This window comes from Gymnoscopelus braueri (assembly GCF_963280865.1).
Source record: "Gymnoscopelus braueri genome assembly, chromosome: 9".
NCBI lineage: Eukaryota > Metazoa > Chordata > Actinopteri > Myctophiformes > Myctophidae > Gymnoscopelus > Gymnoscopelus braueri.
The window spans coordinates 22,083,147-22,109,324 of record NC_137610.1 but is presented as its reverse complement, the minus strand read 5'-3'; the positions used below and the strand labels follow the sequence as shown (position 1 = coordinate 22,109,324).

Below are 26,178 nucleotides of genomic sequence, written 5' to 3'. Positions count from 1 at the left end.
GCCTGTGGTTCTCCAACTTTTTTTTATTTTTAAGGACCCCCCATAAGCCTGAGAGTGTACAAATGGAACCAAATGGACCGGGTAAGGGTCCATTTGGTTCCATTTGTACACTCTCAGAGTTACCAGACATGTTAAAGGGTCCATTTGGAACCCTGTCAAGGAACCCTGAGGGGTCCCCGCTTGGACCCCACTTTGAGTACCACTGATATAAGCCATTCTTGATACACCAGAATGGCTGAATGATCGCATGTAATTGTCCCAACGAAATGGTAGTGGGACATGTTCCGCAGAGACTGTGGTAACACAACAATACAATATTAATATGAATAAAATCTAATAAAAATGATACTGGATGTAATGGTGGTACAAATACAAAACAAATACAAATAAGAAAACAATTAAAAGATAAGATATAAATAGTACAGGTAGATGGGCAGGTATGGTAAACCTCTTGTCATGCTGTCCTGATCTCCTCCCTAATTGCAGGCCAGACCAAGATCTTATCAGGCTAAAGAGGAGGTGATAATTACTAGTGAGTGAGCAAATCCACTGTCACATAAACAAACTGAGGAGCTTCACAAAGCAGTTCTAATCCCGATAGCCGTTTTTTTTTTCCTCCCCCGCCAATACCTCCTTTCTACTTCAGTTCTTAATGCTATTTCAGGGCCATTGAAGTGCTAATTATCTGTGTGTAAATAACAGAGAGAGAGGCTTCCCCCCCGGGCGTTAAAGTTAGTCTGTCAAGGTCAGGGCTTCCCAAACTTTTTAGCTTGAGACCCAAAAGTTAAAATTGTATGTCTCCCCGGGACCCAAACTAGTGAAAATAGGTCGTTGTGAGCGCGTTGTGAGCTTGTAGATCTATTATCTTGTTTATATATAATCTTTAATATATCTTTGTTGTCGGGCAGAAACCTCTTATCTCCATGTTCTAACTTTTTGTTTTTATTATATTAATATAATATCATTATTAATAAAGATTAATAGATAATCTTTGTATAAGCTTATATAATCTTTTGACATAATAATAATTTAAAACAAAATGGAGGAAAGGGATAAAGGGATACAAAATGCGTCCTCCATGACCCAAAAATGGGTCCGGACCCGCTCTTTGGGAAACACTTCTGTAAATGACAGAGAGAGGCTTGCCCCCAGGTGTTAAAGTTAGTCTGTTGGAGGAGTAAATGGCACCTTTTAGGTGTTAATCAGGACTGAGGACTGAGGGGTAATGGGTGTTGTAGGTGGAGCTGATAGTGTTTAAGCCCTCCTCAAAACGAACTCCTTTGTTGTCTGATTATGGTAATTTAGACTTTTCTCTCTGTCCTGAGAAACTGGATGGCTGAGAGCTATATATGGAAAGCTTTGTGCCATAAAACACATGGGTATTAATCAATGTTTTGTGGTGACTGTAATCAAGAGCGACATGCAATACTTATTGTTCATGGTTCAGTGGAATAAACGACAGTATTTCCTTTCAACGCATTTTTTGTTTTGATTAATGTACAATGCATGCTGTTTCAGTTTGTGGTTGTAGTGTAATCTCTGGAGGAGCGTCGCTGCTAACTGTGTCAGCTTGCCATAGAAAACATAGTGCAGTGATTCATGTCAAGGACCCCCCAAAATGATGTGTATTTGGCTGCGGACCCCCATCTCAAAAATATTTTGTGCCTCTTGGAAGCAAATATTTGAGCAATTATTTTTTTCAAAAATAGCAGATCATAGCGCAGCACCAAATTTTGAATAACCAAAGTATAAAATATGGTATTAAAATGATTGTGACTCTATATTACCTAAATCTGCTTGGGACTGCTGCTACTGCTGCTGCTGCTACCCCCCCAAGGACCCCTTTGAGAACCAATGGACTAGTGTATCTCAAAGCATAATCACTGAAGTCACTTTAGTTCCAACCCTTGACTGTATGTTGCTCCACCACACTGGCCCATAAAACTTGAGAAAAACATTGCATTGCATTAAGTATGGTACGTGGCTAGCAGGTAATCAACAGTTTGTCCCCTAAAGTTGTTTGTGTGTGTGTGTGTGTGTGTGTGTGTGTGTGTGTGTGTGTGTGTGTGTGTGTGTGTGTGTGTGTGTGTGTGTGTGTGTGTGTGTGTGTGTGTGTGTGTGTGTGTGTGTGTGTGTGTGTGTGTGTGCGTGCGTGCGCGTTAACCACTTAAGCCCAGTTTTGTACTTTCAAACGCTTTCAAAAATAGCAAAAATAGAGGACCTACACAAGCTAACAATCTTTGATAATTTTCGCCTATAATGACATGCCCAAAATAGGGACGCCAGGTTGTAAGTGGTTGTAAGTAAGGACCCCGCACCCCTCCCTCCTCCGTGGCTCTGTCCCGCAGGAAAAAAAACGAAACCGTCAGACAACATGTGTGCGTGTCCCAAAGTAACAGTACGTTCAAAATGTCAGTGCAAAGTGGTGCCGTGTGTGTAAAGGTTAATGACACTGTTCAGTGTGATGTATGGAGGCCTGCCTGTGCAGCGAGACAGCACTCAACTCCACAAACGGCTTGCAGCTCCCTCTAAAGTGTGTGTTAACTTGTGGTAAGTGTGTGTGTGTTTGTGTGTGTGTGTGTGTGTGTAACAGTCATTTTGTGTCAATTGTTTGTGATTGTTAGGGGAAAAAAATTGTGTACGGTATTTAGCAGTTATGATCACGTGCAAACAATTTTTAGCTTATGATACCAACCACACACCCTTTTTCTTGCCTATAGACTCACTCTGACACACACACACACACACACACACACACACACACACACACACACACACACACACACACACACACACACACACACACACACATGCATGCACTCTGCACCAGCTGGCTCACATAACCCATCCCATAATAAACAGACACAGTGGGAGCAAAGGTAGGCTCCTCATTAGCATCAAAGAGAACGCAATGTGGAACGCGCCCACACCCACACACACACACACACACACACACACACACACACACACACACACACACACACACACGTCTTTTTTTTCTCCCCCGCTCTCTTCCTCTCTGATGTTTTCTTATTTTATTTATTTTCTTATTGCCAGGGCGAACGCCTGCCTGCCTGAACGTGTCTGCAGGTCTATGTGTCACGTGTACAAGATGGGATTATCATTTCACATAACGGTGTTGTTGTTGTTGTTGTTGTTGTTGTTGTAGCATTTCGGATGTGTGCGGCGCTTGGATGTCTGCTCCTATGTTCTGCTCGGCAGGACTTTTGGCACGTCTGTTTAAGTGTCTACAGTCGAATCCTTAATTTTGATAAGATTGTCATTCATTTTTGACAGATGCCACGTTCATTGTGTTCCTGGTATCCTATAGATTGTTAATTCAATATTGGTTTACATGGGATCCTAGTTTCTTGAGGCTCTCTGCTCTCTCTGCATTCAATGTATGTGAATACATTGAATGGTTAATGTAAGTCGCTCTGGATAAGAGTGTCTGCTAAATGCCTATTGCAATTGTAAATTGTTATTTTATCCTTTTGATATTCTGAGAGTGTACAAAAAGTCATTTTGTACACTCTCAGAGAGTAGAAAGCAGATCCAGGTAGGAGGGCAGAGCAGAACAGACCTGGTAGTAATTACAGTGTGAGGCCCAGGTAATAATGATGCAAAACGTCCCCTCCTGCTTCAATGGGGCCTCTCCATCGCGCTTGGCTTGCCCTCCATTGAAACCTCTATAAAAACCTCTATTGTAACCGCAAATCTGTGTGGCCCAAAACATCCAAGAATCACAGATCAAGTATCTTGGCTCCACAACGAGTCTTATCGCAGAAACCCAAGAGGAGAGTAACAGCGATTCAGGTTTTATTGCAATATTTTAAAATTGGCTCTCAATGTTAGAAGTGTTGGTACTGCATAGGTGTGTGTGTGTGTGTGTGTGTGTGTGTGTGTGTGTGTGTGTGTGTGTGTGTGTGTGTGTGTGTGTGTGTGTGTGTGTGTGTGTGTGTGTGTGTGTGTGTGTGTGTGTGTGTGTGTGTGTGTGTGTGTGTGTGTGTGTGTGTGTGTGTGTGTGTGTGTATGGGGTTTGAGTACAGTGTGCGGTAGAGTGTTTATATGTTTATACGTGCGGTTGGCAGTGAGTCATCACGCGCTAACTTTAATCAACGTGTAGCACAACAACAACTTTCATTGGCGCAGAACGTTATTATTAACCCTTTAAGACCGGGAACGCATCTGTGTCATTTTTAGATTTATTTGGCTATTCAAAAATAGCAGATATACAAGCTCATAGCGTGGCGGTGCTGCACTTGAGCTGGTAGATCTGCTATTTTTGAAAAATCTTGAAAATTTGTGCAAATCTTTGAATATGTATTTTTTAAAGCGAACATTTGTAAAATATTTTTGTTCCAGGGACCTCCAGAAGCAAAGATTTGAGTTACAAATGTTCTCTTTAAAAACACATATATTCAAAGATTTGCACACATTTTCACGATTTTTCAAAAAAATAGCAGATCTACAAGCTCATAGCGCGGCACTCGGTGCCGCGCTATGAGCTTGTATATCTGCTATTTTTTGAATAGCCCAAAAAAATCTTAAAATGAACACAGATGCGTTCCCGGTCTAAATGGATTAAAGGATCGACTCACTGCTTTACGGCTGCAGCCCCTCCAGACCCCGGCCAATTATGAGGCACTTCCAAAAGCATGAGTAACTCTATCCCCTCTAGGATCATGGGACCACCCCAAAATCCCTCTCCTCTCCCCTTCCCTTTTGTGTGGATGGAACAGAGAGAGCACTAATGGATAGATGTGTTGGAGCGATAACAGTAGAGCTCCCTGACCGCAGATACAAGGTCAGATATGGCTGCATTATAAGCCCTTATGGTGGCTTTATGAGGATGGAGATGGGAGTAAAAAAATAATATTACGTTGGTTCCATCGAACCAAGCCGGAAAACACAATCAACACAATTGATCATTAAAATAAACATGCTCTGAAAATGCAGAGCTTTTCAAGTGAGCCCTGATCCAGGCAAATATTGAGAACCACTAGCTTTATGAGGATGAGGAAATGGGAGTAATCTGACTCTGGATCAGCGGTTAACCTTGACCCCTATAGTGGTCTACAGGCTACAGGCTGCTTTAGGATCTGATTGAAGTTAGTCCACTGAAGCGTAGCGGGCCGGGCAGCCTCTGGGCCATAACAACAACATGAGGCCACTGTAACAAGTCTGATCTCGTACCCTACCCTTGCTGACTGAGAGCCGCTGCGTTTCTTCTCAGGGTTGAACGGGTTAGAGGTCAGGGTTCGAACGCACCTGACCGTGATTTAAGATAACGGTCGTTTTTATCGTTTTAATGACCGACCAGGTGCTGGCAAGAACGCTTGGCTGTGAATCAAACTTCGAATTTATACGTGACCATGTGTGTGTGTGCGTGTTTGAACATATGTGGTGCGTGTGTGTGTGTGTGCGCGTGCGTGCGTGTGCTTGTGCGTGTGCGTGTGTGTGTGTGTGTGTGTGTGTGTGTGTGTGTGTGTGTGTGTGTGTACTTGTATTACTATACTTGTGAGGGCCAAATGTCCCCACAAGTGTAGTAGAATATGAGAAATAGACAATGTAAGGACAATATTCTTGGTCCTCACAAGAGAAATGGTTTAATGCCTGAAAGAAGACATTTTAGTTAGGTTTACAATTAAGAAAAGATTCAGGTTGGGTTTAGGGGTTTGGCTTGGAGTTATGCCTGATTTATACCAAGTTGCGTGCTGGGTGTCATTCAAGAAAAATAGGGGTCAAAAATGGTATTTATTTTTAAATGGCATTCAAAAAACACAGCACGTACAGCTTTGCGTGTGCGGAGGCTTCCTTTTATTGTTCATTTGATTTCCTTTTGGCTCCAGCCCCTCGCCCAAGTTTACTGGCAGATGGGCAGTTTTTTCCCCCCACACAAAAATGGCATTCATACAATTTCCGTCCTAAAATGTTTATGTCCTCACAAGTATAGTAATACAAGTGTGTGTGTGTGTGTGTGTGTGTGTGTGTGTGTGTGTGTGTGTGTGTGTGTGTGTGTGTGTGTGTGTGTGTGTGTGTGTGTGTGTGTGTGTGTGTGTGTGTGTGTGTGTGTGTGTGTGTGTGTGTGTGTGTGTGTGTGTGTGTGTGTGTGTGTGTGTGTGTGTGCTCCTGTTCTCATTGTGTGGTGCTAGTGGGTATAAGGTCAGTAGGCTAGCCAGCAGCGCTATCCAGTTTCAGCGTCTCAGGGCCGATCTTTGATGTAGCCCTGAGACCCGGGCTGAGGTGAGAGGAGGGTTCCAGGCTGAGGTCTGAACCCCCAGACACAGAGGTCATGGTGGGGGAGAGACGGGACCGATTTGCAAATGTTCGCCTTAAAAAATATCTATTCAAAGATTTGCAAAAAAATTCACGATTTTTATAAAATAGCAGATCTACAAGCTCATTGCGCGGCACTCAGTGCCGCGCTATGAGCTTGTAGATCTGCTATTTTTGAATAGCCAAAGAAATCAAAATTTCTAAAAAGTGTGGATGATGATGACGCTGTAGGTAAGGAGCAGTATAAACACGCTCCATCTGTCTGCTGGTCCTGGGTCAGTGATCAAGGTGTGCGCACAAAGACTTTCGCGTCATTGCCTTGATTGATTTGTGAAACCGCTTAAAACCACTTAAACCCTACATTATATTCTTTGTTGACCAGGGTCCCCAGGGGTCTATCCGAGGCCCCCAAAAGTAAAAAGAAAAGCCGATCTACGAGCTCACAATGTGACATTGTAGATCTGATATTTCTGCCAAAACAAAACAGGAACACTAGGGTTCATGTGGTCAAGCTTACATATAGGTGCTTGTAGTTGGCCATGCATGTGCAGTGCGCACACACACACACACACACACACACACACGCACACGCACACGCACACGCACACACATAACACTTCCTCAAAACCCCTCCAGGTAGGTAGTTTCAGATAAAAGGAGGTTATAAAAGTAAAATACTACTATGTGTTTATCTGCTTGCTGCTCACTGACCCTGGACACTGATGGGTACGGTGTGAGAGAAAAAGCTTTTTGATGGATCGATAGAAGCTGCGTATGGATGATTGGAGCTGCCTTAAATCAGGGTTAAGTGCTGGTTTGCTCTGTGCGTGCCTGGAAGCAAGCATGCAGTAAAGTAGCAGGTTGTATGCCTGGGAGCAATCATGGATACACGCACGCACACGCACGCACAAACACAACACACACACACACACACACACACACACACACACACACACACACACACACACACACACACACACAGTTACACACACACACACACACACACACACACAGTCACACACACAGATTTGGATTATTTACACATGTTCATACACCAGATTTCTCTGAACTATCTATCACCACTAGTTGACTGGAGTCCCCCAGGGGCTCTCGGGGACTCTCGAAAATGGCCAATCTATAAGCATTGTGGGAGAAGATAAGACCCTTTATTGATCCCGCGAAGGAAATTGTGTCGCCAAAAGCTTGAAGATTGGCCATTTTTGACAAACGTTCGCTCCAGAATAGGGAGGCTATAGGGTTCAAGTGGTTAAGTGTGCATCAGAGGTGGCAGAGCATTGATTCCTCAGGCCGCGGCTGCTCCTCTCATCACTAAACCAGCGGCCTCTTGTCACTCTGCACCACTGACTGTGAAAAAAAACAGGTTCCACCCCCCTCTAACGTCTAACTAACCCCCCACCACCCGTACCACCCAGACCTCCATCCATCCATACACCTCCCCCCTACCACCTCACACCCACAGGAGCCAGTGTTGCCATGTTTGCTTATTTAAGCGACTTTGGGCTTGTTTTTCTCTAAAGTTGCTTGTAAATTATTGGTGGTTGTGGTTTTTTGGGGCTTGTTTGTAAAGTGTACTGGAGTTGCTCATTTGGGCTTGTTTCCTAATGTTGTTCAAACCAGTGGTTCTCAAACATTTTCATGTCAAGAACCCCCAAATGAATATGTATTCATTTAAAAATATTGTGTGCCAGGGACCCCCGTACCAGATTTGTGTTATTTTTTCAAGATTTGTTTGAAAATAGCAGATCTTCAAGCTTGTAGATACGTTTTAAAGTGCTCATGTGGCCTACAGTCGCTTCTTTTGGGCTTGTTTTCATAGACCCGGTTGCTTATTTCTCTCGCAAAATCTGGCAACGCTGACAGGAGCCCCTCAGAATCCCCTCGTTTACTTGTTAACTTGCCTGTGACAGCAGCCCCCCCCCCTCCCCTCCCCTCCCCCGGGGTGTTGATTGAGTGTTAAGATAAACCAGCCGTGTCTCCATCTGACACGGAGACAGACACAGATGCAGACAACAAAAAAGGGCTTTTTCAGTGTGACCACTGAATGCTAATGACACTCTGTGAAAGAAGAGAAGAGATTGAAAGCGACCGCAGAAGAAGCCCTGCTGCATTCACAGCGTAGCGGATGAGCAGCACAGAGCAGCTACCTGCTGTGTGTCTGTACGGCAGTGGTGGTGGAAAGTAACTAAGTGCGTTTACTCAAGTACTGTACTTGAGTACTTGAGTACAGAGTGTTTCTGTTTATTTTGATCATTTGTACTACTACTCCGCTACATCTCTTGAGGCAAATATTGTGCCTTTTACTCGACTACAATTATTTGAAAGCTTTAGTTAGTTGTGAGCTTGTAGATTGGTTATTTTTGAATATCTGGAGTATAAAACAGGGCTTAAGTGGTTATTGCATGTTTTGTATTAGTAATCTAAATCTGCAAAGTAGCTAGTAACTAAAGCTGTCAAATACCGGTAGTTTAGTAAACAAAACAAAAAGATGTAGTGGAGTAGAAGTTTAAAGTATCAAAAGTTTTAAGTAAAAATAAATGCATCCCTTAATTACAGTACTTCAGTAAATGTACTTAGTTACTTTCCACCTCTGTGTGGGAGTGTGTCTGCATTGTTTTTGGCGTGTGTCTGTATCTCTATTCATGAGATGCGTTGGCGTGTGTGCATGCGTGTCCCTTGACGAAAAACTGGAGCCACGGGTGTAAGAATAGCATCACAGCGGGAGAGCGCCGGTGCCTCGTCCCCAGAGATGACGCCAGGGTAGCGTTCAAACACTCATTAACACACTCCTGACTGACGTGGCAAAAGGATCAAAGACAACAACAATGGAAGCCCGGGATAATGTGCCATTGTTCACCCACACGCCACAATCCCATTCTATTCACATTACATGTCAGCGAGTGTCTATGGACGAGGAGAGATTGGTTTCAGATAACCGTCAAGTCTAGTGGGTTATATTATAGATAAACTTACTACCATGGGAGGGGGGTCTGAAATGATTGAAACGGACAGATGTGCAGAGGCAGAAAAGAAAGACCACAGAAAGAGAGTGAGAGAAAGGGGCTTTGGGGCCCATATTTTCAAAAACCCAAACCAGGACCCATAATCACTTACAAATTCAAATACGATTTAAAAAATAGCAACAACAAAAAACGCGTCGCATCGCAGCGCTTTGTGAGCTTGTAGATTGACACTTTCTTTGACCTTTTATATATACATTTGAATGTTCACCTGCTGTTTTCATCAGGAGGGGTTACAATTATTTTAACACTTAGCACACCTAGAGACTGCTGCACCTTTTAACAGAACAGAACATGATAGATGAACATCTACGAAAGCGCTCAAAACTAGTGCTATTATTTTAACTGTGGTGAAAACCGGGATAAATGTGGTAGTGAACATTGACAATCGGTACATTTGAGTGTGTTTGAGAGGTATGTGTCGGGACTCGGGACACCCAGCTTGAAACCAAACCAAACTGGGGACGTCTGGTCACTGTAACTTACCACCATGCGGGGGATTCTAAAATGACTGCAAAGGACAGATGTGAGAGAGAAGAGAGAGACGGATAACCACAGAAAGAGAGAATACATCAAGAGAGCGTCAGAGATAAAAGGGCATCGGGTGCATCCAGTAATCCCAGTGATTTTAAGAATGGCACGTTGACAAATAGCACCGTGCCATCTCACCTTAGATGGATGTTTACCCTCTTCACCCCTCTGCTGTCACATTGTGATTTTTTCCCCTTTTCTGTTCTCGTGTTTTCAATATTCTCGCCTGTCAGTCATATGTGTCTAATTGGCTGCTATTTTAGGTTGTTTACTATTCTACTTCTACAGCTATTCTTTCTTTCTTTTTTCCTTTATATTCACAATGAAAATGAAAACCAAATTCCTGGTTTCTCCTCCACTCACGCTGTAGTCATTCCCTTACGGTCAGAGAAAGCTAATACTTAACCTCACAACCTGGCAACCATTAGATAAGCAAATAAACACTAGATCAGTCATGTACGTGTGTTTGTGCATGTGTGCGTGCGTGTTCTTTTTTTTTTTTACAGTGAAGTGCCATTAACCTTATATGGTGTGTGTGAGTGGGAGAGGTGAGATGCTTGGTATGTGCGTGTGTATTTGTATTTGTGAGTCAGTGTTCATGGGACAGGTCAGGGTCATGGGAAGCGCAGACCAGACACACATAAGTCATCCTGCTGAGCTTTTGGGAGCCATGTGCAACATGTCTGAGTCAGTGATGGACACCCAACAGTTGGATCCTATCTCACAGAGAACACTGATCATAGACCTATAGCTCTACACCAGTGGTTCTCTCAAAGGTTTTCATTTCAAGGACCCACATGACATTACTCAAGTGAGAGTGTACAAATGGAATCCATTTGTACACTCTCAGAGACCTGTAAGGGTCCTTTTGGTTCCATTTTGTACACTCTCAGAGTTACAGACCTGTAAATGTTCATTTATATTGTATTGTATGAGTATATGAGTATTGGTCCGGTGGAGGGGGGGGGGAGGGGGTCCTTGAGGGGGGTTCCAGGGGGGGTCCCGGAGGAGCAGTGAGGAAAATGAGGAACAGTTTAAACAATTAAGACCTACTTAAAATTTCTGCTATTTTCGAAGGATCTCTCTTATGGGGGTCCCTCCCTGGAACAACATCTTTTCAGATGGGGGCTCTGCAGCCAATTACTTATCAATTTGGGGGTCCTCGCTTGACATGAAAATGTTGAAGAACCACTGTCCAACAGCATGCACAGTAACGCATGGAACACACCGAAGAACCGTCTGTACACACGCTTTAAAAAAAACATTAAAAAAAACATTAAAAAGTTGAAATATTGGAGAGACAAGGTTTTTGCCTGGCAGTGACCAAATGGACAAAATAACACTGAGGATTTGACTGTGTAAAAGAAAACATTTACAGAGGCCCCCAGTCTTCTGCTCTCACATGTGTGCGTGTGCATGCATACGTTGGCGGCTGACAGACGCAGATGGAGTGCGCTCAGCGTGATGATGACATGTCCTCTTGTCTCTGATAGGCCCTTCCTGTTGCTGCCACCGCTGATGGAGTGGATGCGAGTGGCCATCGTTCACGCCGAGCATCGCAGGAGCCTATTGGTGGACAGCGATGATGTCAGACAGACCGCCAGGCAGCTCCTTCCAGGACTGGACTGTGAACCCAGACAGCTGAAGTAAGACAGAAAACATTGACACGCGCACGCACGCACACACGCGCACGTTTGTATTACTATACTTGTGAGAACATAACTCCTAACCCCACGAAACCTAACCTCTAAATGCCTGGTCCTATAACCCTAACCCCAACCTGAAGCTTTTCCTAATTGTAAGCCTTTTTAACCTTAAAAAAACATTTTTCTTGTGAGGAAAAGGAAAAATGTCCTCACAATGTCTCTTTCTCAAATTCTACGGTAATCTACTTGTGGGGACGTTTGGCCCTCGCAAGTATAGTAATACAAGTACACGCGCACACACACACACACACACACACACACACACACACACACACGCACGCACGCGACAAATGCATCATGTTGCACAAAAGCGGCTCTGTGCCACATTTCTAATGCTGTTTATTTCTTTTAATCCATGAACTGTAGCTCCATTGTGTGACTAGTCACTCTGACAAACACGCTCCACTTAAGGATGAAATATCGATTCCTGTGAATAAACATTATGATTAAAGATTAAAGATGGCCAGGGTCCGGCTCACGCACAGTAAAATCCGGGTCCATTTTTTGGACATTTGTTTTGACTCAAATGAACACTGGATTTCTACTTGTGGATGTCAGTTTTGGAGTCAGTAGTATATCAAATTAATGTATTTGTATATGTGTGTGTATACATAGACCACAAGAAGCATTGTCTATAATCTTTGCGTATTTCACTGCCTTACTTTGCTGGTATGAATGGACCTCAGAGAAACTACACAGACAGGAATTGATCCAATTCTCTCTCTGTCTGTCTCCCTCTCTCCTTCTCTTCTTCTCTCCCTCTCTCTCCCCCCATCAGGCCTGAGTGTTGTTTCAGCTCATTCAAGCGTCTGGACTCCAAGGCCGCCACAGACAAGTTCCATCTGGACCTGGGCTTCCGCATGCTCAACTGTGGACGCACCGACCTGATTGGGCAAGCCATCGGTCTGCTGGGGCCAGACGGCGTCAACAGCATGGACGATCAGGTACCCACGAACCCAAGTTCTGGATTTTTACGTCCACTCTGGCTTTTATGTTCAGTTTTTAAGTTGCTCGATTCAATATTTTGATATTTGATATTCATTTGATCAGTCACGCCCCCTTCCTATAAAAACCCATCGTAACTTTAAACTGCATTTAACCAACGAAAAAAATACAATGAAAAAAAGGGATTGAAAAAACACGTCACATGAGAAGCTCAATATCAATGTCACCAGAACTATAGAGCTAGTGTTTTCAAAGAATCTACCATGGTTAAAATGGAGTGAGGAGTGTGCATGTCTCTGCGTGTCATGCACGTGTGCCGCTTGGAACGGAGACATACTGTAGCAATATGCATCGGAAATAACACTGACAGATCGCTGACCTCATGTGTTTTTTTTCCTCCTCCTCCCACCCTCTCTCTCCGTCTCTCTCTCTCTCTCTCTCTCTCTCTCTCTCTCTCTCCATCTATCTGTCATGGTTCTGGCGCCCCTCCTCGTCTTTCATCAGGGTATGACCCCTCTCATGTACGCCTGCTCAGCTGGAGACGAGGCCCTGGTCCAGATGTTGATCGATGCCGGGGCCAACCTCGACGTGGCGGTAAATACTCACACACTAGAACACAAACACATGCTGGCCTCACAGGCCATTGTATAAACCACTTGAAGCTTGGTTTCAGCCATTCCCAACCTTGTGGGTACCGTGAGGATATTGCAAGTGTTTTGATTGATTGATTGATTGATTGATTGATTGAAAGGTTGTTGTACTTGTATAGTGTTTTATATTTGTTGATGATATTGTGTTTGTGTTATTTTATGATATGATGATGACTTCATTACATAGGACCATGTGGTCCATTAAACATTCAACTCAAACACGACATATGCCAAAAATACGGATGTCAGGTTGTGGTATAAAGTGGTTAAAAAGGAATGCAATCATACAGCTTTGTGCTAGTACTTCATTTAATAATAGATTTATTCCCAAATCCTGAGTGATAATTCTAATTTAGAGGTTGTAATAATGAGCACTTGTCTGTCTATTTTTACAACCTCTCAGTGAAGGTAACATCATGCTTTTACAGTTTACTATAGAGGCGTGGGCCGTGGCTGTTACTTGACTTACTGTAGCTGTTATGTTTTCCTTTTTTAGCTGAGCTGTGCAAAACAGGCACAGGTGTTATAATGAGGCTTACAGTCTGTCTATCGTCTGTGTACTTGTATGTCACTCTGTCTGCAAATGTGACCACCAGAGGGCACTGAAAACACGTCTCAGCTATGCACACCTCTGAGGTTGTTTTGGTGTGTAATAATATCGGTGTCTCCTGTGTGTTTCCAGGTCCCACCCTGCTCCCCAAAGCACCCTTCTGTTCACCCGGACAGCAGACACTGGGCGGCCCTCACGTTCGCCGTGCTGCACGGACACATCTCTGTGGTGCAGGTAGGGAGAAAAGTGCATCAAGTCAACACACGTAGACCAGCGTAGACATCCTACTGTTTTTTACTTTTGACATTGTGCAGCATTTTAAGATAATAAGGTTTTGGCGAAAGAATGGCACGTGGAACACAGGACAGTAGCAGGTGTGTAGCTTGGAACTCATGTGTGTATGTGTGTGTCCCTCCAGCTCCTACTGGATGTCGGGGCCAACGTGGAGGGGGCCGCGGTCCGCAATGGACAGGAGAGCACAGCCGAGACCCCGTTACAGCTGGCTTCTGCAGCAGGTGGGCACGCGTGCACACACACACACACACACACACACACACACACACACACACACACACACACACACACACACACACACACACACACACACACACACACACACACACACACACAAACGTCGGAGCAGTAGCTATTAGAATAACACCGTGAGAGATTGAGTTATGGTTAGTGGTGGACAAAGTACGTAACCCCAGTAATTGAGTCAAAGTATAGATGCTCTTGGTCAAATATTACTCAACTAGTGAAAGTTGCCCTGTCAAATTTGTACTATATTTGAAATAAGACTCATAATTACCCACACTATTTCCCCCTTCCTGGAAATGCAGTGGGGTCAAAAGTACAATATTTGCCTTTGAAATGTTGTCCAAAAATACCACTACTCAAGTAAAGTCCAGATACTCCCAAGTTTCATAACAGAAGTACAGCACTCAACTAGATGCACTTTGTTACTGTCCACCACTGGGCCTGCGAGAGAGGGATTGAGTTATGGTGGACAAATTGAAGGAAGAAGTGAGGAAATGAGAGGGTTGCTGTAAAGCGGAGATGAAGGGTGGAAGCAGCGGAGTGCAGTGCAGCCTGCGGTGGTTCAGAAGCTGCCCGGCAGCATTCCTCTGTGGGATAGTTCACAGGCCACACATAGCTGCAGCAGAGAAGGGACACGCGCGCCACATGCACATGCTCCACAACAACGCAGCTGGTTCACTCTTCAATAACCGCTCTGTGTGTGTGTTTGTGTGTGAAGGTCAGATCACATCCTAGAGTTCCGGTTGTACAGATTGTTATTTAGATTGCATCATACTGTTTAGACAGATGCTATAGGTTCATGGTTTAGCTGCTATCCTAGTTTCTTGAGGCACTGCGCTGCTCTCTCTGCATTGTTATGTACTGTATGTGACTCGCTCTGGATAAGAGTGTCTGCCAGATACCTAAATAGTAAATTGCAGTAGCAAGTTTCCTAGCATAATTGCTGTTATTAACATTGTACAACATACTTTGTTGTACAACGAATATCTGATCTACAAGCTCACAAGCAAATCTACAAGAAACACTACAAGTTAAAGTAGCATCGGCAAGCAAAGATATTTTAGCAATTTTTGGACAATTATAGAATTGTTTTGCCTTTGATGACAAGCCCTAAATGCGGACACCAGGTTGAAAGTGGTTACATTTATTTTAGGGAGCCTTTAGGGACATAATGTACATTATTTATTCATATGAAGAAAGGTTAAGACATTTACAGTTACCAACGTTAGTGTATAGGAGACACAGAGGAGATAATTATGATTGAGGTCTATAAACATTTTCACCATATATATGACTTCACAGCCGAGCCTGTATAATAAGTACGAGTTAAGAGGGAATTCCCTAAAACTGTTACCACTAAACTGTCACTCTGAAAAGAGGAAAAAAAAACTTTACACTTCGAGCTGTAAGAGCATGGGACAAACTTCCAGAGGAAGTGGTCCAGGCTCCTTCAGTCAATACTTTTAAGAATAGAATTCACAAATTCTGGTTGAACAAAGGACTTTTTGTACAATTATAGGGCTGGCTTGTAATTTCATAGACTGGTAAACCAAGGGATTTCATTTGTTTTAATGTAAAATATGAAATTATGCGTGTATATGTATTGTATGTATACAGTATGTGGAACTGAATGTGGGTTGTGGATGTATTTGTGGGGTGGGTTAGGTTGATGGGTGGGTTGCAGGGTAGTCCACTGTGAATTGTGAATGCGAATGTGGCAATTTGAAAGAAAATATTTATATTGTGTTGAGTCTGGTGTAGAGGATTGCATCCCATGCCAGAAACTTTTCAATACATTTCAATAAATTTGAGTGTGTGTGTTTGTGTGTTTTTCCAGGCAACTACGAGATGGTTAGCTTGCTCCTGGCCCGAGGGGCTGACCCGTTATCGAAGACGCGCGACGGGAACGCCCTGACCTCGTCCCTCTACGAGGACATGAACTGCTTCAGTCACGCCGCAGCGCACGGCCACAGGTACTGGGAGGAGTGGGTTCCTGGGGCTCCCCGGCTAAATTATTGATAGTGAGGAACCAAATGGACCCTTACAGGTCTGTAACTCTGAGAGTGTACAAATGGAACCAAATGGACCCGTACCATTTGTACACTCTGCGAGTTATGCAGGTCCGGTGGCCAAATGCATACCAAACTAGGGGTTCCTTAAGTTAAAACGTTTGACTGCTCTGAAGGGAGAGAGTGTCCATGTTAGACCTAAGGCTGTTTTGAAGGACGGTGATGTTAGTCAGACTTCCTAATTTCCTGTAGCATGCGGTGGAAGGGAGAAGTGAGAGGTCAGGCTCTCCTTCCATGCAGAGTCCATCTGTCCGAGTACAGCAGCTGGCAGAGTAAAAGCAATACCCACCTGTTCAGTGTGTGTGTGTGTGTGTGTGTGTGTGTGTGTGTGTGTGTGTGTGTGTGTGTGTGTGTGTGTGTGTGTGTGTGTGTGTGTGTGTGTGTGTGTGTGTGTGTGTGTGTGTGTGTGTGTGTGTGTGTGTGTGTGTGTGTGTGTGTGTGTGTGTGTGTGTGTGCCAGGACAGGATATAGACTCAACACTTCACATTCCAGGGTGATTGTGACAGATTATGTAATCAGAGAACAAGGAAGAGAGGGTTACTTAAGTAATTGTCATTGTACGTTGGATTGAAATAACCACTCAAAGCTGCACTCTGTAACTTTCATGTCCTTCCCCGAGATTCGAACCCGGGTCCCCCGTGCAAGTGCTGACAATTGTACCACTGAGCTAATAGGGCAAACCTACTTAGGGGGGGATTTAACCTTAAGGCAGTACCACTTGGCATTCAGTATTGGTAATACACTACCACAGGATCTAAATGTCTCAATAGAAGAGCATGGTAGACTTAACTACTTGTGTTAGTTATATTGTATTAACATACTCTACCATACAGTTGAGTTAAAATAACATTTTATTCACAAAAACGTTACATACCGTAGTAGCTTTGTCTTTTACTTTGTCATACGATAGTGTCGCGCCGTGAAAATAGCTGATCTACAAGCTCACAACGTGTCGTTACTCATGATAATAATAATAATAATACATAACATTTATATAGCACTTTTCTTAGTACAACTGAGACTGAGTACAACAACTTTAATAGGAGGCAAAACATTTTGCAAAGAAAAAAAACATTAAGCTAAGACTAAAAGGCAGAAAGGGAGATGCTTTGTGAGTTTGCAGATCTGCGGTTTTCGCCATTTTTTAAAAGGTTGGACATTTTCGCCCACAGTGACATGCCCAATAGGGACAGTCTCTCACTTCTGTCTTTCTTTCTTTCTTCCTTTCTTCCTAGGAATGTGCTGAGAAAGCTGCTGACACAGCCCCAGCAGGTCAAAGATGACGTCCTGTCCCTGGAGGAGATCCTGGCGGAGGGGGTGGAGGGCGAGGAGTCCGGGGGCAACCCCTTCCTCCCGCCGATGCCGTCCACCCCGTCGGCGGGGGGCCCCGGGGCCCTGGCCGAGGGGGCCATACCCAAGCTCTGCAAGGCCCGCATGAAGGCCCTGCAGGAGGCCAGCTACTACAGCGCCGAGCACGGATACCTGGACGTCACCATGGAGCTAAGGGCCATGGGTACGTGTGGGAAGAAACCAGCGGAGGAAATTACTTTTAGTCAAGTACTATAGTTCATGGACCACTTCACCCGTTTTTAACCTATCTTCATATAACTGGTCATTAAATGGTCATTATAATATGGTACAATTTTTGTCTACCCACTCTGTGTCTCATTGTGGGCTGTGGACAGTTCAGAAACCCGCCTACCAGTGACATCATTGATTGGGAATCCAAGATAGTATAAACTGAAGGCTTTCTGTTCCTGGAAAGTTAGCATGCTATAATAGATTGCCATTGTTCTTGCAGTAATAAAAATAATGATTGAAATCTTGTTTGAAATGACCAAACCTGCCTACTGAGGATGTCACTGGTAGGCGGCTTTCTGAACTCTCCACAGCCCTACTGTGACCGAGCAGACAAAAATGCTACCCTATTATAACGAGCATTAGTGAGGACCAATTATATGAAAATGGGTGAAGTGCTCTTTAAGTGCAATGTTGAGGTACTCCACTACATCTCAGAGGCAAATATTGTATTTTTTACTCTGTTGAAAGCTTTAGTTGTTAACTCATTCAGTGCCACTGGACGTCTAAAACGTCAGTTGTAATAAGCCCTGTGCCACAGGACGTCTAAAACGTCAAAAAAACAAAAACTATTTTTTTCTTTTTTCTCTTTTTTTGGAAAAAAATGTTCAGAACCCAAGATATGATGATTTGAAAATGTTCTGCTCCATTCACTTCTTGTTTAACTTCTTACTGAAAAAGGCTGTATCTCGGCTCCTCCTTTTTTTTACAATTAATTTGGCTGTGGCACTGAATGTTTTTTTTTTACAATGAATTTTGGCCAGTGGCACTGAATGAGTTAAAGGCCCCTTTTTTTCCTGCTTGTGAGGTTGTAGATTGTAGACACACCTATTTTAGATCATGTGACACGATGTGCCACCAAGTGTCACTCAGAACTTAAAGTAATACTAGGTAACGTTTTCAACAAAACTAAAGTTAAATTGTATATCTTTTGTCAGTGGCAAAAGTTTCACAACACCCACTCCATGAATTTCACCCCCGGAAGCCTTTTATTTATATATTTTCTATTGAACGGTGAAGGGGGGGACTTTCCCGGGAAAATGACGTTCCTGGCCAACGTCATGACGTCGTGGCCGACGTCCCCAGGAACTACCGCAACGGTTTCCTGTTTGGCCAGGAACTACTGCGGTAATAGCAAAAAGGAACCTCACGCTGATGTTAAGAAAATGTAGGATTGGAAGATCGAAAAAGAACAGAAAAAGAAAGCACAGCTCATGGTAACTAATGCTCCACTGGCTAAGAGAAACGATCCGTAGATAGTATAAAACAATTAAAAGATCGCTTTTTGAAACGCTTCCGGCTTCCGGTGAAAACGAATGGAATTCTGGGTAATCGAGGATTACGGAAATTGTATGCAGTGACGGTAGTGACCAGCAGAGGTTGCTAAAAATCGTTATTTGGGATTCTGCATTGTACAACTTTAAGCGCTAAGTATAGAATGCATCTCTTCCCCCCCTAATAATAACCAGGTGTGCCGTGGAAGCTGCATGTGTGGCTGGAGTCTCTGCGCAGCGCCCAGCAGCAGTCCAGGACGGGGGTCACCCTCTCTCTGCTCCGAGAGTTCACCTCCATCCGGGAGGAGGACTACTGTCTGGAGCTGGTCGACACAGGCCTGCCCCTCATGTTCAACATCCTACGCACCACCAAGGTACGACCCGCCGGCTCTCACAGCAAACCAACGCACACTTTTGGTGCGTCTTTATATACAGAGTCGAGTTTTTTCTTTCATGAAAGGCGTAGCTAGGCCTGTCACGTTATTATGTAATCGTCTAATCGCAATGATTTGAGATAATCGCAAATAATTTGAGTGACAATTAATCGTCAACTTAAATTTGTAATCGTGACAGCCCTATACGTAGCACAGCGGTTCTCAAAGTGGGGTCCTGGGATCCCCAGGGGTCCTTGAGTGGGTTCCCCAGCAAAATGAGGATCGGTTTAACCACTTTAACCATATTTTGTACTTGTACCAAATGTACAAGCTCACAACGGTGCTCTGAGCTTGTACATTGGCTATTTTCGTAACATTTTGTAAAAAATTGGGGAAATATGTGAAATCATTGTGAAGACATTTTGCAACACAAACGTCTTATGGGGGCCCCTGGCACAAAATCATTTTAGATGTGGGTCCGCAGCCAAATACACTTCAATATGGGAGTCCTTGACATGAAAACGTTTTAGAATCACTGACGTAAAAGTATAAAAACAATTTTGTATTTTTTATTAACAGCTGCACTCTTCTCCTGTCATTCTTGTGTTTGCGTTCAGAATGATGCTATTACCCAGCAGCTGGCGACCATTTTCAGCCACTGTTTTGGCCCAGCACCCCTACCAACCATCCCCGAGGTGAAAGCCACCCTCTCAGCGCAGCTGGGTAAGGAGCGGTTTAAACTTTGCTCATGTTTGGACAAGTAGCGATGATGCACAAATGACACAACATTACATTTAGACTTCAAAGGTCATTTGCAGTGGTGTAAAGTAACATTTAGTCAAGTGCTGTACTTAAGTACAATTTTGAGGTACTTTTACTTTACTGGAGCGTTTCCAATTTTCAGTACTTTTACCTCTTACTTCCACTACATCTCAGAGGCAAATATTATACTTTTACTCCACTACAATTATTTGACAACTTTAGTTACTAGTTACTTTGTAGATTTTGATTATTATTACAAAACGTTCATTAACCACTTCAGCTCTGTATAAATGTCGGCCATTTGAAAATAGCCGATCTACTAGCTCACAATGCGACGCATTGTGAGCTTGTAGATCTGCTATTTTCAAAAGATTTTTTATACATTATATACATTTGAAAACTGGTGAACTGGGACCTTCTGCATAATGAGTACTTTCTACTTTTGATACTTTAAGTAGGTTTGATACCAATACTTTTGTACTTTTACTCAAGTACAGTACCCTCAAGTACATACTTTTACTTAAGTAAAAAAAAAAGTACTTTTTCCACCACTGGTCATTTGAAATTGTTCTCCTTCAGAGTTGAGTTGAGAGTTGAGTTGTGGCTGTTGTCTTTCCACAGACCCTCACTTCCTGAACAACCAGGAGATGTCTGATGTAACATTTCAGGTGGAGGGGCGACCATTCTACGGTCACAGAGTCCTGCTGATCACGGCCTCGGACAGGTGAGAGACCGAGAGAGATGGGGTGGGGGACAGTTTGGAGCCTTGCCATACATGCTATTTAAGAAGTTGTTACATCTATTAGCTCTGTAAGAGATAAGAGTATTATACAGTAAGTTAGGGTGAGCTTTTAGCCCCATTAGTGAGAGGCAAGGAGCAGTGTGTCTTTTAATTTAGTCTTATTTATAACAGACTAGTGCGGTGACTTTTGGGGGCATGGGCGCCTTTTTGAACAGCGGGCCGGTTATGCAGAACCGCTCATCCATTCGATTTTATTCTCGACCCTACTGCACTTTCTTGGGTCCTCAGCGATATACACCCGTGACCTGCCAAATGTAAAGTTGATGTGAGATATGCAAAGAACAGACAGACAGCCATACATACAGAGATTTCTGGAATGTATTAGATAGATAAATGTCACACGTAATCGTTCTGACCGAGGTGGTTTTCTTGTTCAGATTCAAGTCTCTGCTGTTGACCTCGGGTCCAGAGGCGACCGCTGGCAAGGAGATTGAAATCAGCGACGTCAAGTACAATATCTTCCAGGTAACAAATCAGTTTGTTGAGTCTTCACTTAAAACCCTGCATCATATATTGTACACATAATGTGTTTCCTCCCTACTCAAGTGATGGGATATCCGATTAGTGGAAGCTGTAAGGATTACTTGTATCTAGTACTGTCTAGAAAATGATGTATAGACCCATTGGATATCAAACACAAACATTATGTAAACATTATTGTGTTTAATCCTCTCTGTAACCATTCATTAATGATTAGCTAACGCTTTCCTTCTCATCATTGGGTCTGGGGACCCAATTGTATCAAATGGCCTATTGCATATCAAACTGTCCTATATAACGTTGGGTTGTACAATGTGTGTATAATAAGACAAAGAATTGCCAGCACTCCTGTTTAATTCATGAAAAAGCACAGGCAAACACGGACGCGTTTCGGCATCAAGCCTTCTTTAGCGTGAAGGAGGCTTGACGCCGAAACGCGTCTGTGTTTGCCCGTGCCTTTTCATGAATTCAAAACGTACCAGAAGGACTTACCGGGTGCAGGGCTCAACAAGACTCAATGTATAAGACAAAGAATTGCCAGCACTCCAGAGTCTTGTTGAGCCCTGCACCCGGTAAACTATCATTCTAAAGGACTGAGTTGTGCTCGTTGCTGTGCTTCTACTTTGTATAACTCGTGACCAATGAGCTGGCTTTGTTGGAATGTGTGTAAAGAGTGACGTCTGACCTCTCTCCTCCAGATGATGATGTCATACCTGTACTGCGGAGGAACGGAGTCATTGAAGACCAATGTGTCTGACCTTCTAGAGGTGAGAATGACCAAGAATCCATCAAGAATAATTTTTATTGTCACATCACAGGTGTAAAGAAGTGGGTGAAATTTGTTTTTGTGCAAGGCTCCATCTTTTCGTTATTTTCAGAAAAGAAAGAAAGAAAAAATATCGAAGATATCTACATATCGACACCTCATATGTCTAAAACTGTTACTTTTCAGGATTCAAATTCGAAAATAGCAAAAGTAGCAGATCCACAAGCTCAAAACGCGTCGCTTCGCGCCACGTTTCGAGCTTGCGGATCTGCTACTTTTGACGCTTTTGTGTGACACTGTAGTATGATCAAGTAGGGCCGTTAATTTACGAAAAAAATACACAAATAGTTATATTATGGAGATAGGAGGTTTCTGCCCGACAGCAACGATATATATACATACAGCATAAAAAAACAGTAAGTATGTACATAGGGGTTTGACATAAGATGCAAAAAGAAGGTGCTGACTGTGTGTAAACACGGGTAGATCAGTTGCTCTTCGTGCATGTCAGCTGTGGACACCACAGTTATCACTTCATGGCCAGCATCGTTACAGACCGACACAAATACAAAACAGATGTTTAGAATCGCTCCGACTTAAGAATATCGTTGACAATCTAATCATGTGGTTTTGGATGGAACTCCGTTGAATGAAGGGGGAATTATTGTGTTTCCTGCTCGCCTGTGTTTCTTGCCAGTTCTGGCCCGTCCAAGTATATTTATCACATATATTTAACTGCTTGGGTTTAATATTTAATTATATACTTTTGAATCTTATCTATTTAAGTAAGTAGGTCAAAGTGGCTTATTGTTGGTGTCGGCCAAGAACAAGGGTGTCTATCCCCATTTCCATGTGCTAGACCAGTGGTTCTCAAAGTTTTCACTCATGCCAAGGACCCCTAAATTGATATGTATTTGGCCGCGGACCCCCATCTGAAAATGTTTTTTTTGCCAGGGACCCCCAGAAGAGAATATTTGTGTTTAAGAATGCAAAACTTTACAAAATTCTTCAAACACTTCAAAAATAGCACTTTGTGCCGCACTGCGAGCTTATACATCTGCTATTTTTGAATAGCCAATGATAAAATATGGATAAAGGGGTGAAAATGTATTAACACATTTTGCTGGGGACCCCCTGGAACCCCCTCAAGGACCCCTGGGGGTCCCTGGACCCCACTTTGAGAACCAATGTGCTAGACCCCTGGGAGAGGGATTGCTGAGGCAACACCTACCATCAGCTCCCAGTACTTACCGCATGTCTTAGTTACCAAAGGCGGGTGCTCTATCAACTGACCTACCAGAACATCTATCTATTTATTATTTAATTACACAGCCACTATCTGATTTTGTATGCGACGTTAATGGCAGCGTGAGGCATTGTGGGTGCGTATAACAGCACTAATTATTCTCTGGTGTTCTCTTGTAGCTGTTGTCAGTTGCCAGTCTGTTCCGGTTGAGGGCGCTACAGAGACACTGTGAGCTCATCTGCTCCAAGAACATCACTCTGGACAATGCAGTGGACATCTACAGGACAGCCAAGGTAACATGTCTACACACACACACACACACACACACACACACACACACACACACACACACACACACACACACACACACACACACACACACACACACACACACACAACTAAACATCTCTAGATAGTGATGTTTAGTATCTGTATTTGAAAGGCTTCTAATATGTATCAACAAGAGAATGGATTTCAATGTTGCTCGCAGTTTTTTTTCCCCATTAACCACTTTCAACCTGGCATCCCTATTTTGGGCATGTCGTTATGGGTGACATTCTTATACATATAAAGATAAATAATCTTATGTATTAAATAATGCAAATCTACAAGCTCACAACTTGTCGCCCCGCAACGAGTTATGGGCTTGCTGTTTTCTCTTTGACGAAGTAAATAGGGATTAAATATTGATTCTAAAATGATTTTAACTGAGAAACTTCCCATAGCAACATAAACGTCATTGCAGCAGTATGTTATTCAGGAATACAGGCCGCAGAATGCCTTGATGGAAGAGCATTCAACAACAAAGCCATGTAATAAACAGCTTTATCGTTTATCTTTATCTGATGAATTCTCTCTCCTCTTCTCCTCCAGGCCCACGGTTCAGTGGAGCTGAGCTCCTTCACCGAGGGTTACTTCCTGCAGCACATGCCCGCGCTCCTGGAGAAAGAGGGCTTCAGGGGCCTGCTGCTGGCCCCCAATGGGGCCCGCACTGGGCCACACACCTCAGCCCACAGCAGCAGGGGAGACTCGCCCGTGGAAGAGCTGGAGGCCACCTTGGCACGTCGACTGCGCTCTCTCTACGTCACCTCCAGAGTCTGAGAAGCCCCGAGGAGGCAGATGGCCGATGAATGAGTGAAGAATGTGATAGGAGCAGGCTGGGCATACGTTTGGACTTATCGCTGACACAGCTATCAGATCTGTTGTCAGTAGCTTTAATAGTTGAAGGTCAGACTATTGATTGGAAACAAATCCGATCCTAAATCTGTGACAATGACGCTGACACTAGCAAGGGGCGTTCCTGCCACTTGTTTAAACCCTGCTCCACGGACAAGTCACAGTGTTTTATATTCAGTGCTGGACATTCATTGCAGTGTACGACGTGTCCACCAAGTGCAAGAGGGTACGGACGTGACGCTCTTTCTACGAAGCTCTGGAAGCTTGAACAGAGAGAGAGAGAGAGAGAGAGAGAGCAGCTAAGGATGGAGGCAGCAGGCGAGAACTCTGTGAATTCTAGGACGCTTCTGCCCTCTAGTGGACAAACCCTGGTAGTTAGGATTACAGTGGGAGAGAATGGTGATCTTACAGCAGTCAGAGGTTCTCAAACGTTTTAATTTCAAGGACCCCCTATAACTTTACAAGGATCCATTTGAAACCCCCTCTCAAGGAACCCTGAGGACCACTGGATCTACAGTGCTCTCTTGGTTCTGACTGGAGCTCCAGACATTGAGGATAGAACCCATTGGGGTCTTTCTGCTATGTTCCATTCAGAGGGTTGACGGTGAGGAGGTAGATAAATGATACCTCCGTCATTGACGTAAGCTTTGGATTGTTATCGATTCACAAGTGGATTAACAAAAAGTACTTTGATTTCTTTTAAATGTAATTATTTGCTTTTATTTTCTATTGTCCCGAAAAAATAGAAAAAGAGAAAAAAAAAGAAGTATGTCAGGAGAAACAAAACACTTAGTAAAGACTGGGATGGACATTTTCTATTTAAAGAAGAAACGATGTGAGAGTATTTAACAGGGAGTTCCCTTTTTATTGTTTTAATCAGAATAAAACAAATAATTAATATTGTTAAAAACAAATGCTTTTGAGTTTTTCCTGGTCCTGTTAACACTTTTAACAGTTAATTAAGCTGACATTATGTTGAGGTTGAATGCTTCTACAAAGGTACAAAATGAAAATCCAACATGGGATTTTAGAATACATACATTCTGATGTAATGCTTGGTATTGTAATAAAGGTCGACGTCTGGGAAACGTGGAAGTCTAACATTCATTTTACATCACACAGTATTGTGTGTAATGTCTATTGTGTGCAATAGACAAACACTACTATTAAACATGACCATGAGGGTGACAACCGGGGGCCTGTTCCTCAAAAGGTGAATTAAAAAAGCCTGGCCTTAAGCCAAATCCAGGCTTGACAAAGTCGGTTCCGAAAAGCCTCGTTTATTCCGTTCCTCAGACGCCAAGCCAGGCTGAAAAGGAGCAACTTTGTCGAGCTAGGCTATGTCAAGCCAGGCTGTGTCCAGCCAGGATAATGAAGCCAGGCTGAATGGGCCGCGATTCGCAGGCGACGTA

At 43.4% G+C, this 26,178-nt stretch overlaps 1 protein-coding gene across 1 annotated transcript in view; it reads left to right on the top strand.

Annotated features, from left to right (window-relative positions):
* abtb2b (ankyrin repeat and BTB (POZ) domain containing 2b) overlaps nucleotides 1-25,854 on the top strand; it is an 80,816-nt gene extending 54,962 nt beyond the window's left edge. Inside the window, exons 4-17 of the mRNA XM_080437974.1 lie at nucleotides 11,342-11,494; nucleotides 12,333-12,498; nucleotides 13,004-13,093; nucleotides 13,832-13,933; nucleotides 14,118-14,214; nucleotides 16,077-16,212; nucleotides 17,544-17,821; nucleotides 19,356-19,534; nucleotides 20,152-20,257; nucleotides 20,918-21,020; nucleotides 21,476-21,563; nucleotides 22,277-22,345; nucleotides 23,770-23,883; nucleotides 24,464-25,854. Of these exons, the coding sequence (XP_080294100.1) occupies nucleotides 11,342-11,494; nucleotides 12,333-12,498; nucleotides 13,004-13,093; nucleotides 13,832-13,933; nucleotides 14,118-14,214; nucleotides 16,077-16,212; nucleotides 17,544-17,821; nucleotides 19,356-19,534; nucleotides 20,152-20,257; nucleotides 20,918-21,020; nucleotides 21,476-21,563; nucleotides 22,277-22,345; nucleotides 23,770-23,883; nucleotides 24,464-24,691 (1,909 nt within the window). The 3' untranslated portion in view covers nucleotides 24,692-25,854. The remainder of the gene's footprint in view (nucleotides 1-11,341; nucleotides 11,495-12,332; nucleotides 12,499-13,003; nucleotides 13,094-13,831; nucleotides 13,934-14,117; nucleotides 14,215-16,076; nucleotides 16,213-17,543; nucleotides 17,822-19,355; nucleotides 19,535-20,151; nucleotides 20,258-20,917; nucleotides 21,021-21,475; nucleotides 21,564-22,276; nucleotides 22,346-23,769; nucleotides 23,884-24,463) is intronic.
* The last annotated feature ends 324 nt before the right edge of the window (nucleotides 25,855-26,178 follow it).